This window comes from Pantherophis guttatus, chromosome 1 (genome assembly GCF_059756535.1).
Source record: "Pantherophis guttatus breed Tessera chromosome 1, ASM5975653v1, whole genome shotgun sequence".
In the NCBI taxonomy this organism is placed as follows: Eukaryota; Metazoa; Chordata; class Lepidosauria; order Squamata; family Colubridae; genus Pantherophis; species Pantherophis guttatus.
In genome coordinates, this window is record NC_142063.1 from 54,778,071 (window position 1) to 54,789,908 (window position 11,838).

General features: G+C 38.2%; 2 protein-coding genes across 47 annotated transcripts in view; one reads left to right on the top strand and one right to left on the bottom strand.

Annotated features, from left to right (window-relative positions):
* Positions 1-4,053, bottom strand: part of TTLL5 (tubulin tyrosine ligase like 5) — a 150,303-nt gene extending 146,250 nt beyond the window's left edge. For all 43 annotated transcript variants that reach the window (XR_015728970.1, XR_015728969.1, XR_015728967.1 and 40 more), the window contains exons 1-2: positions 3,689-4,053; positions 1,893-2,056 (exon numbers count right to left, since the gene is read on the bottom strand). Coding sequence is in view for 32 of the 43 variants with exons in the window: in XM_087874036.1 (XP_087730162.1) it covers positions 1,893-1,969 (77 nt within the window). In the remaining 11 variants the exon portion in view is untranslated. The remainder of the gene's footprint in view (positions 1-1,892; positions 2,057-3,688) is intronic.
* Positions 3,825-10,674, top strand: ERG28 (ergosterol biosynthesis 28 homolog). Of its 4 annotated transcripts, none has more exons than XM_034418164.3 (5): positions 3,825-4,146; positions 5,630-5,784; positions 6,187-6,277; positions 7,196-7,314; positions 7,587-10,674. In XM_034418164.3, exons 2-5 carry the CDS (start codon positions 5,652-5,654, stop codon positions 7,664-7,666), a joined length of 423 nt encoding a protein of 140 aa, XP_034274055.1. In that variant the 5' UTR covers positions 3,825-4,146; positions 5,630-5,651; the 3' UTR covers positions 7,667-10,674. The 4 variants fall into 4 exon arrangements, with proteins under 4 accessions (XP_034274055.1, XP_034274054.1, XP_034274056.1 ...); XM_034418163.3 differs by having other exon boundaries at positions 4,104-4,179; XM_034418165.3 differs by having other exon boundaries at positions 4,140-4,352.
* Positions 10,675-11,838: the final 1,164 nt, after the last annotated feature.

Here is an 11,838-nt window from a genome sequence, read left to right on the forward strand (position 1 = left end):
ATTGAAAGAAGATAATTGTAGATTTGCTGTATTAGAACCACAAGATAGCAATAAATAATTGTAACTGAAATTCACTATAAAGGCAAGAAAATGTTCTAGATCTTACAAAAGGAAGAGTATTTCATATGTAAGTCAACCCATATGCTTATAGGTAATCCTGTAATCAATACTTAACAGCTTAGTTTATTATTATTTATGACACAGATGCATTGCAGCTCCTAAAAATGCTTGGGTGGAGTCTTCAGAGAACTCCTCCCAAAAGTTGGAACCAAACCAAACCATAAAGTTATAGAGAGAAAGGAAATGATTAAAGACTACAGAGAACCCTTATCAACTGATTGTCATAAAGTAGAACATAATATAGTGAAAATTCAGACAAATGTTAAATAGGGAGTAAACAGTTTGAGTATTTATTGATGTCAGTAATTCTATCAATGAAATAAAATTCCAAGTATTTATATTCATAAATTTATGTTTAAGGATATTATTACTTTAAAAATAACATGTAAATATTGACATTAAGGCTACAAGTGGTTTAACAATAATTTAACATCTGCTAGGGTCATCTATATGATATATAAATTAGTATACATTGATGAAGAATTGGGACAGGTTAACCATGAGAAAACAAGACTGTGAAAGTATATGTTTTAAATACCTTGAATTATGTCATTCAGAAGATCAAGAGCTTTGTAATAAGTAATTCAATGGTAGAAGCAGTTATCCAAAAAAGTAGGAATCTCCCTTCACTGAAAGTGTTCAAGCAAGGATAAAACTGCCATCTGTCAGGGATGCTTTAATTTAGATTCCTGTACTGAGTAAAGGATTAGACCCAATGGCCTAAAGATCTCTTTCCAGTTCTCTTCTATCATCTGTATTCATCTATGCATCTCATTTGTATTCAAGTTTGAATATAAAATTGTAAAAGTTTATAGACTGTTTCCTACCTTGGTCAAACTACAGTATAAGTGAAGGACAGTCTGCCAGTTTTCTATGGCAAGAGAAATTAATGGGTAGGAGAGAACTGATAAAAAAAAAGTCTGCTAAACCAAGCCATATTAGTAAACCTCTGCTTATAAACATAGCTTCCTGCAGGGGAACAAGAAGCAGACTTGCGTAAATAAAGACTTAATATCAAAGTAAGCTAATAAATAACCCTCAATGATAGGAAAGGACAACTTTTCACCAGGGACCACAATTCAAACAACACAATGCATGTTTTGCACAAGGCCGAATTCCCAGCTAAAGGATCAAACAGATATGAAAGATCTCTGCTTGAGATCATGAAGAATCTAAGTTCTGACCTACATACTGGTACCATGATCATAGACAGTTTCATACATTTACACAATAGTCACATTTACGTTCCCTTGTAAACCACCAACCTACTTCCAGAATTACAAGGAAAAGTAGCCTGCACATACAAGTGATAAACGTATAGCGAGAACAATAATGTGCATTTAAATCTTTCCCCTAAAACTTTAATGTGTCTAGCTCCTCTATTAGTCTTCAGATTGATGCTAAAGTTTGCAAGGATAAGCGTGCATTGATCAATTTTCCAGAGATTTGGAACCTGCATGTGTGTTTAATTGAACATACTTAAAACTACCTGCAGACCTTACTGTTTACTTTAAGACCATTAAAGGTATCTGGTTACCTAGGGTAACTAGGAACATGCATTATATGTGAACCCTCACCCTAAGGATGAAGTTAATTCTCACTAATTCTGGCTGAATGCCCACAGCAGAATAAGGATAAGTGTGTAGTAGATATGAAGCTACACACTGAATATTCACACTAACTTCAAGTTTTCATGCTCATTTATTAAGAACATTAGACTTAAATTCCCATAGTAAATCTTACACAATATACAATTATAAATTTTAACTTACTCTGGCCCTTCCATTTCTTCCTCTTCCTCTGAAGATGAATCCGTTTCTTCCAAATCCCGAGCCATTCCAACTGGCATATCCTGTGTATGTTTTCACACAGTCCAGAAACAATGAACCCTTAATAGTTTCACTGTAGAATCAGAAAATCTAACCAGTACTATATTCTATGAAGAAAATGAAAATTCAATTATCAGAGTAAATTGGAGATATACAATAATCAAGCTTCTTAGTACAAAGCCACATACAGTTTCCAGACATTTTATTTTAATTTCTAATTCAACCAGGGGCTATCACTGTATTAGATGGATGACTTTGAGCCAGTCACTCTCTCTCTGCCCAACCCACCTCATAGGTTTGTTGTTGTGGGGAAAACAGGAGGATGAAGGTATCTTGGATATATTCACTACCTTAAGCTATTTGTAAAAACAATACAGGGTAAATTTTTAAAAAGATACTCATTTATTTGAATTCTAGAGCCACCTATCTCAACAAGTGATTCTGAGTGGCACACATCATAAAAACATAAAACAATTATATAAAATCGCTGAGTAAAACTATTGCCATAATTGTTAATTCAGCCAAGAAAAGGGGCCCTTAAAACACTCAGATCAGGGCATATAGCCAGGCCTTACAAAGGGCCAACAAGGTTAGGATGATCCTAATCTCTGGAAAGGGGAATGCTCCAGTCCAGAGGGCAAGGGTTACAGCACGTCTCCTAATCCCTGCCAGATGATATTCCTTGGCTGGCAGGGCCGTAACATCCCCAATTCAATTATTTTAATAATTAGACCAGAAATGGCGTAAGGAAGGAGTGAAGAGCAATTGAAGTTCCTTTCCGCAATCATTCCATTCAGGTGAAAGGAAATCAAAATGGGAGAAGCAGCAGGAAAAGAAAAGAAAGAAAAGATGGAGAAAAGATTCCACCTTCTCTTCCCATCCACTTTCTTGCTGCACAAGGTTATAACAGTCTAGCTTTATATTTGGCACTGAATCGCATCTTAAGCTTGCCATCCTCTTAACAAATCTGAGTCATATATATAATCCAGCCGTAAGGTAACAAAATATACCCATATCAGTGGAAAGTATACACACCTGACCCACTGCATGAAATTGGATTATGTAAACCTAAAGCATACAGTATCAGAAACAGTTACTGCTAAGGAATCTTAAAAACCTTTGCTGGGTTCGGTCAATCAATCTTCTATGCCATAAAATAAACAGATCCCTCCATACCTCAAAACTCCCCAGTATCAAAACGATTTTCAACCACCCTGTGTTAAAACCCTGCCTGCCCTTTCTGTGACTCCCGGGGATGCCGTTTCTGAGGGTTCAACAGCCACTTGCAATACTTTTTTTCCGTTCAAGCACCGGTGTCGATTCGCAATCAAAACTTTTCTTTGCAGAATTTTGGGCAAAGAAACGAAAGTAAGGCAGGGAGAGGGCTGGGCCCGCGGCAGAAGATGGCACTGCCTCTTAGCGGGAAGAGGCGGCGATCTTTGCCGGAGGGCTCTCGCTGGTTTCGTGGAAATCTCACTCCTGGTCTTGGGGGGGGGGGGGGAGAAATTATGCCGGAAAGCTCCGGAACCTGGAAAGCATTGCCTGAATTCCTTGAACTTTCCACGGTCGGTCCGCGAATTTCATGCCAGCTCCCTCCATCCCGTTGGATGCCGGTCATCTCTCTCTACCGTGAATGAAACGCTACCTTCCACCTGCGAGGCTCAACTTCTCGTCCAAGAAAGTTCTATGCATGCCGCAAAGGAGGCGCACTGTTCCCAAACTCCGCTCACGGCCATTACCTGCTGCTTCATCCTCTTTGGGGCCCGGCAAGTCGCGATTCCTCTAACTCAGCGCTTCCCCTGTTACTACAACAACCAACAGGCAACCGTCTCCCCCTTTACAGGAGACACATTTGCGCAAGCGCCAATTCTCGGCTCCCGCCGGTGCCCTTCTCCACACGCATGCGCGCGTTTCCGGTCCTCTTCAGTCGCCTCTTCTAAAACGGCGTCATCAGAATTCTCTTTTTAAAAAAAGGGAAGCGAAAATGATGCTCGGAGTTCTTCCGCCCACATCTTCGAATTCTACGTCACAATGCCTCAGAAGGGTTCGGCGCATTTGATAGGTGCCGCTGCCTTCCCATCCATGTGACGGTTTAGAGAAGGTCGTGGAGACCAACCAGGAAAAGGCGACGTCTGACCGTCGACCAATCGCTACGCAAACTAAGGAAGGGGCGGGGCTCGTGCGCCTTAAGTTGGAGGTGAGCAGCGAATCTGGTCCGCCTGCAAATCAGGTGGGGGGGGGGTGAAGTAAGATCTGAATGGCGGTGGGAGGGGGTTGCATGGGGAATAACCAAGGGGGGCGACGTGCATGGCAGGAATTGGGGTGCAGGGCAAGATGGATTGCAGTGTAGGAATCGAAGGGAGCAGGAAGACATTCGGAGAGCATTGCTAAAATTTTATGCAGGTGTCATCACTTCGTTCCATTTTGCAACCCTTCGTAAATAAAACGGGAACCAGCCAGGCCCACCATTTAACATGCCATCGAAAATTACAAGGGAGAGAAGAAATAATTTATTCAAGGTTTAAAACGTGATAAGGAGCCATAATTGATAGTTTCCTGACTAAACGGTCAGGTCAGAATAGTGCTGCTCCCTTCCTCTCCCTTCTGAAAGCGTTTAACAGGAGAAAAATGCAAAGCAAGCATCTTTGGGTTGTTTTTCTTTTGACTTATTGGATGCAAAGAGGTTGATTTCTGGTCCAAGGGGCAGGCAGCTTTCTTCTGGATTCATTTCACTAGTCGGATAGATGGGAGCAGAACGCACACCTTCAGCTCTGGCGGTGGTTATATACACTGCTCAAAAAAATAAAAGGAACACAAGCAGAAGACATCCGAGATCTGAATGAATGAAATAGCCTTATTAAATACTTTGTTCGTTACATACAGTAGTTTTGTGTTCCCTTTAGTTGTTTGAGCAGTGTATAAACTACTGTATGTAACGAACAAAGTATTTAATAAAGCTATTTCATTCGTTCAGATCTCGGATGTCTTCTGCTTGTGTTCCCTTTATTTTTTATATAAGGGAAAGTAGAAAGGGAACAGTGATTCATGCTACCTGTCCTTGTTGAGTTATTTGGACAGAACAGTTAAATGTGTTAATAGAAGAATTATTCTTTTTGTTTTGAGCAACTGACTGCCTTTGCCATATAAAGATTATGGGAGTTAATTTAATGCAAGATTATGGCTTCAATTTAACCCTGATCAACTAGTTTTTAACCATCTGGTGTTTTTTAAATCCAATAGAATCCTAGAAATACTAGCCAATAAGGGTGCTGCTTGGAAATTCTAGAAGTTTTAGCTTTATTATATCTGGAAAGACTAGAAGGAAGGAAGCCTGTTTTATGGATTTACCAGGAATTTGCATTTTTCTGAACTTGATTTGTTTGAAAGATGCTACATTTGCAACAGATTTTCCTTCTTCCTTTGGGCTTCAATCACACTGAACAATACTATTGCAACTTTTAAAACTAGTTTTCCATTTTAGTTTCATATCTGGAATATGGGAAGGCTCCCTTCTTGTCATTTGCAGGCCAGCAAAATGGCCTCATCTAATTGTTCCACAAAACAATATACAACTTAAGAGGAGTTGCTGCAAAACAAGAGTGGCATAGCAAGCATGATTACAAAGTCTAAAGCAGGAGAACTGTTTTAACCTCTTGATTCTTTATTTGTTCATATGACAGATTGTGTCTTGCTGCTTCTAAGATGAGCCGGTTCTTGAATGTACTTCGTAGTTGGCTAGTTATGGTGTCCATAATTGCTATAGGGAACACAGTGCAAAGCTTCAGAGACCACAGCTTCCTTTCTGAGAAACTGTATACAGGCAAGCCAGGCCTTGGTAAGATTTATAAAGTGTCATTTTTGGAATCTAAAAATGGGATCTGTATTTTGCCTGTACTGCAAAGAAATATTTATTCAGATCTTAAAATGCTGCAATTTTGAAATGTCTTTTTGCCTTAAATATTGTTTATTCTCATTTTATCCTGAAGTTTATTGCATCGGTTTAGTTTGTTTAGTGCCCACGTAGAGCAGTCAGGCTATAACATGGTTCAGGTACAGTGTAATTTATTTTCCATATCAGGCATTTCTCTACTGAGCTCCATTTCAGGACTGAAAACCCTTGATCCTTAGAAAAATTTTCAAGGCCTTTATATATTGTAGGCTGCTAAGTATACTGCTAAGTTCTGTTTGGAAACATATACATAAATAAATTGCTCTAATACCTATTTTTTCTGTTCAGTAAATGGTCTCCAAGCTCGAACCTTTGGCATTTGGACCTTGTTGTCTTCTGTGATCCGCTGCTATTGTGCCATTGATATCCGCAACAAGACGTAAGTAAAATGAATACTAAAAATAAATAGTAAAAGGAACAATTCATTACCAACCCTCTTTAATAAACTCCTTTCCCTTGCAGTCATAGTGCAGTTGATCATCCAGAACTTTTTTTCAACTTTTTTATTCCTTTTGGGAATATTATTGTCTCAAAAGGCTTGTTACTTATGAAGAGTAAAATAGGCATAAAGAAGGAAGTGCTTAGTAGTCTACTTATGTAAAAATAATATTAGTCCGTAGTTTCTGTCTAGTTAGACCTCTGAAATCAAAAAGTTAAAGTTCCAGTATCTAATCCAATAAGGAATAATCTCCCTCTTCTGTTAGTATTACTCTTCTACTGACAGTTCTATACCACATATGGCTTACATTTTTATATTTTCCATCACTTGTAGTGTTTTCTGAAAGGATGCACATCTAGAGTGTTGTATGTTTCTTTATTATTTAGTTGGGTATAGCAATAGGAAAGCAATAAGTTTGGCACTCTGTATTAAGGCACAAACTTTGTTCCTAGAAGTCAAGAGAAACAAGATGTAATAGAGCAACACACTGCAATTTTATCTGCCAAAATGTCAGGTTTTAAAATCTATTCTGCTTTGACCCAAGCAATTCTAAACAATTAGAAGTTTGTAGTAGTTTTCAATTCAAGCTATGCTGAACCTATTAATCTGTCTAGAGACTGGCGCCTGTGGTGCTTATGGATGGTAGGAACACTAATTTAACATCGTAGAAGTAACCTTTGAGCAACAGAGGGTACTGTACTCTCTCTAGTTTCCAAGAGATGCAGACACCGATGCCTGACTAAAGATGCAAAGGTACAGCATACTCATTTGATTTCAGATTCTGAACTTCCTGACTCTGATCTCTTTGTGTCATCTCTATACCACATAATAATCCTTTCTTTGTGAACTCTCTGACAGCCTCTATAACATCACACTTTTGACCTTCTTCATTGCCCTGGGCCACTTCCTCTCTGAGGTGTTTATTTATGGCACAGCAGCTGCAACGATTGGTGTCCTGGCACCCTTAATGGTGGCAAGTAAGTACTTACTGAGCTGCTTATCATTTTCTGTTCCTGGAATTGTGTTTATTTCCAGGATGTTTTTTCCACTCTTCCTCCATTAAGTTTTTCAGCAGGATTTTCACTTTCAAACAGCCCTGTGAGGCTACTTAGGTAGAACGATAATTATTTCTTTAAAGTCATACTGGAAACTGAACCTGGAGTTTTCCACAGCAATTAGCCTTTTTTTTAAAGATATGAGATTTTTAAATATTTCTGTTCTCTGTTCTTGCTCAATTTCCATCTTTCAGGTTTCTCCATCCTGGGGATGCTGATTGGGCTACAGTACCTGGAGGTAGAAACCACATCACATAACAAGAAGCGGAATTGACATTACAGCACCTGTCTTCCAATCTGCCCTCCAGTCATCTTCCAGTGTCTACCATATTATCTTCCTGATCTTCTTTTTCGAGCCTGTACCATACAGGGCAGTCAGAATACTCTTAGATTTCCCTCTTGGTTATTTTAGTTCCCATTTGATTTTGAAATGAGCAGATAATGGCAGAAAAATAGTTTTGAGCAGTTCCTCCAAACTGGATATAGGGAGCAGTATCTTAAAGCATCGTGAGATGTAGTAGAAAAGCCAAGTGAAGTTATGCCAGGTGAAGGTTATAGATTTCCTCTCTTGACATTCTGATGGCAAATGATAGAAAAAGCAGTGTTGTCCAAAATTTGCTGAAAGAGGGGGCGTGTAATGTCTCCATGGCACTCGGCATAGTTGTCCATAAGTATGGCATAAATGAAAGGGAACTGTGAAAACTTGTGAGGAAGAAGTATCTCATGTCTGAGCTAAATCCAAAGTACCTTATAAATTCTTCTTTTTGAAGATTAAAGACTAAAGAGCGAAGCTTGATCCTCTTTTGCCTTTAAGAGGCTACTTGTTTAGGTAACTGCTTTCTTCCATCTTCCAGGAACCTGTTTTCTTTTCTCTGAAAATAGCACAATTCATTTAACTGCTGTTCTTTTCTGAACATATATGAGAACTGGAATAGTCTAGGCAAGGCAAGTGCATAGCAAGCCAATATTCCTGCCTGAGCAGGGGATTAAACTAGAAGACCTCCAAGGTCCCTTCCAACTCTCTTATTCTGTTATTTATTTCAAAACAAAGCTGTCAACCCTTGTAAAAAAGGGGCTGCCAAGGCCATAGAACAAATAAGTAACTTTCTGCTTCTGTAAAAAGAGGCAAAAATTGTGAATTTTTTAATGTAATGACTGCTGCTATTGTGGTTATGCAAAGTATCTGCTTCCAAAATGGAATGGACATTAGTAAGGAAATGGATTCTCCTGTTCCTATATCTTGCCACATAGTCACCAAATTTTACTGTTATCTGTTTTTATTCTAATTTTTAAATTGATTATTTTAATGGTTTTTATATATTACTTATTATGAATATGTATGCTACCCAGAGTAATTGTGTGAGATGGATAGCTATACAGAGACAGACAGACAGACAGACAGACAGACAGATAGATAGATTGATAGATATAGAAATATGCTTTGGAGATCAGATTATCTGGAACAGATTTTGGAAATGCACAAAGAACTCAGAAGGGATTAATGGAATCTTGCACTGCATGGTCAAAAATATCATCTCAGATGGCTGTTGCCCACAATTAGTATTTATCTACCTCTCTCTACCAGAGTGACATATGCTAACACTGTCAATTGTACATAATTTGGCTGTAGACTGTCATCTGAATTGGCAGTCATTGAAGCCAATTATAACAGCTGTCAGTTTGCTAGCAAGACCAGTCAAAGTTTCAAACATCTAAAGGAGAGATTTCTCCTATGTTTATCTACTTGTGCATTATCAAGTCACAGTAAACCTAAAAAGATACATCATATATCCACAAAAGAGAGGGCCTTTCCTGTGATGGCATCTTATCTGCAGTGCACTGTGAATCTACAGTTGACATTAACATGGTATTCTTAACATGTTTTATTTCTCCAGCCACCTTAACTTGAAATCATTTTTTGTAACTGGTTAAATGTGCCTCTCAATTATATTAATGTTTTTGCTTTAATATTGTATTACATATGCTTTCTATGCTGACTTTTGTGCAAAGTGCTTTATACCAGTGGCCCCCAACCTTTTGGGCACTAGGGAGCGGTTCTGTGCAGAGAGGCTTTTCCGTGGACCGGAAGGGGCGTGGTTTCGCATGCTGCCTGCATCCCACAGATGGGGCTTCATTTGTTTGCACAGACTGGTTTCTGGCATGCTGCAGACCAGTGCCGGTCCACAGACTGGGGGCTGGGGACCCCTGCTTTATAAATTTTTAAATAAATATACCTCCCTTATAAATTATTTTGGGCTGGGATGCTCAAAGGCAAGTGTGTCAACCTCAGCCATGTCAAAAGTTCTGAAGATGATCACAGAAGCAGCTTAACCCAGTCTTCCCTAACCTAGTAACCAAATAGTTGGGACTACAACACCCATCAGCCCCAGTTAATATGAGCAAGATAGTGGATTGGAGGGACTTTAGCTGAAACTCTGAACATTCCAGGAAGCTATCTGAACATTGGCTAAGTAGATCTTCCTACATTCTAAATTTCTTTCTAGTAACCAAGTCCTGTGAGGAACCATTAGGAAATCAGTATACTTAGTCTGCAGAAAAAAACTGAGGGGAGAAGTTGTTGTATAGAGGAGGGAGTGAACTTGTCCCAGAGGGCAGAACCAGAATCAGTGGGTTGAAATTGCAGGAAAGAAAATTCAGATTAGGTATTGGACAGGAAGTTCCTATATACTCTGTAATAAGTTGCCTCATGAAATGGAATGTTCACTGGAGATCTGATGGCTGACATCAAGTAGATAATCTTGATTTTTCAATATCTCCCAATTCTATGAAAAACTTGTCAGCTTTCCCAGAGGATTGTTCATTTTCATTTTGTTGTAACTTAAATTGTACTCACAGGATAGATAAGGATAAGGAATGAAAACACGTTGACTTTTTAATGCATGCTGATAGGTGAAATAAGGACTTTATGGTGTCTAGTATTTATTCCAGATGAATTACCTTACAGAACATGTTAAGCAAATGAAATTAACATATGGAAAAATGTAAATTAACGTATGGAAAAATGTAAATTAACCCTTTAACTATTCAACTTACAATGTACTAGCCTTGGTTCATACAGCATAATAGACTAAAAAGTGTCTGGCTGCTTTATGGTTCAGAATGTTGTGCTAATTTAGCCGAGGTGATTGGTACTTGAAAAAACTGACAACATATGAATTATTTTAAATTGTTTTATTTTTTAAATAATCATTTTCCTCAGAATTTTTGTGACTGCACAGCTCTGTAAACTCAAGTCAAAAATAAACTAAAACATCAATTACATCACTTGAATTGTCATTCTTTTTTTTTTTTTAAATGTAACAATGTTAATTACTGCAGTGGACACTGGGGATCTGAGAAAAAATTCCATTCCCAGATATAGCTATTAACAAAAACTATACGTCAAATAACACATTTTAACTTGATAGTTGTTTTTAATCTACCCCTGGAATTTTCTCTGGCAATCCTAAATGCATATGTAATTGGAAGGATTTATATCAAGCATGCAGCCATTTCATACAGGAATGTCGGGATTGAGCATACAAAATATAACACAAGAAAGTATTCTTCTTGTGAAACTTTCTGATTTTTTTTTTACATTTTTAGCATAACAAGGATGAAAATACAATAATTTTCTTTTTCCTTCTTTCCTGGCATCTGCCTTCAAATACTTTATGTATTGGGTAATACTTATTTTATGAACCAATTGCTCTTCAATTGGAAGTTAATAATTTCTCTGCTAGCAATAATACTGCTTCTACTAAAATATTAGTGAGCCTTCTTTAAACTAAGGTTATTACATTCCCCAGAGAGTTTATCAGAGGCTTGTTATATTAGCTCACAATCTCATGGTTAGCAAAACCTGGATCCTGTTTCTTGTGCCTTTTATTCCACTTCTGAATATCTATCTATCCATACAAAACAACCAGATTCCACACTGCATCATCACCCTCTTTGAATAGCAATTCCTATACTGATTCAAGGTGGCCTTGAATCCTCCTGGAACAAGCTTCTCTCCAGCAGTCCAAGACAGCTTGACTGCTAGTAATTCTTCCTGTTTCTCTTCAGTCAGTTTCTTCCTACAAGCTTCTTAGCCATTTCAGCCCTCCCTCACCCACTTCCATGGGAAACAACACTATTGGAAAAACCCTTATCATGTCTTATATTGAAGTATACTTTATATCTAGGTAGCCAAAAGAAAACTCTTGAAAAACACTGCACTACATTGAAGCTAGTGTGCCAACCAAGTGCATATATCTGGCAGGACATTAAAATTCAGTGGTACCCAAATTACTACCATGGCATTAAAATTATACAATTACATATTTGTGTCACATTTACTGCAAGAAGATAAGTTACAGCATTTGCATGATACATCATGAACATGTCATCATATGTATCCCCCGATGGATGCCCATTAATATTTCTAAAGCTCCAAGTCCAATA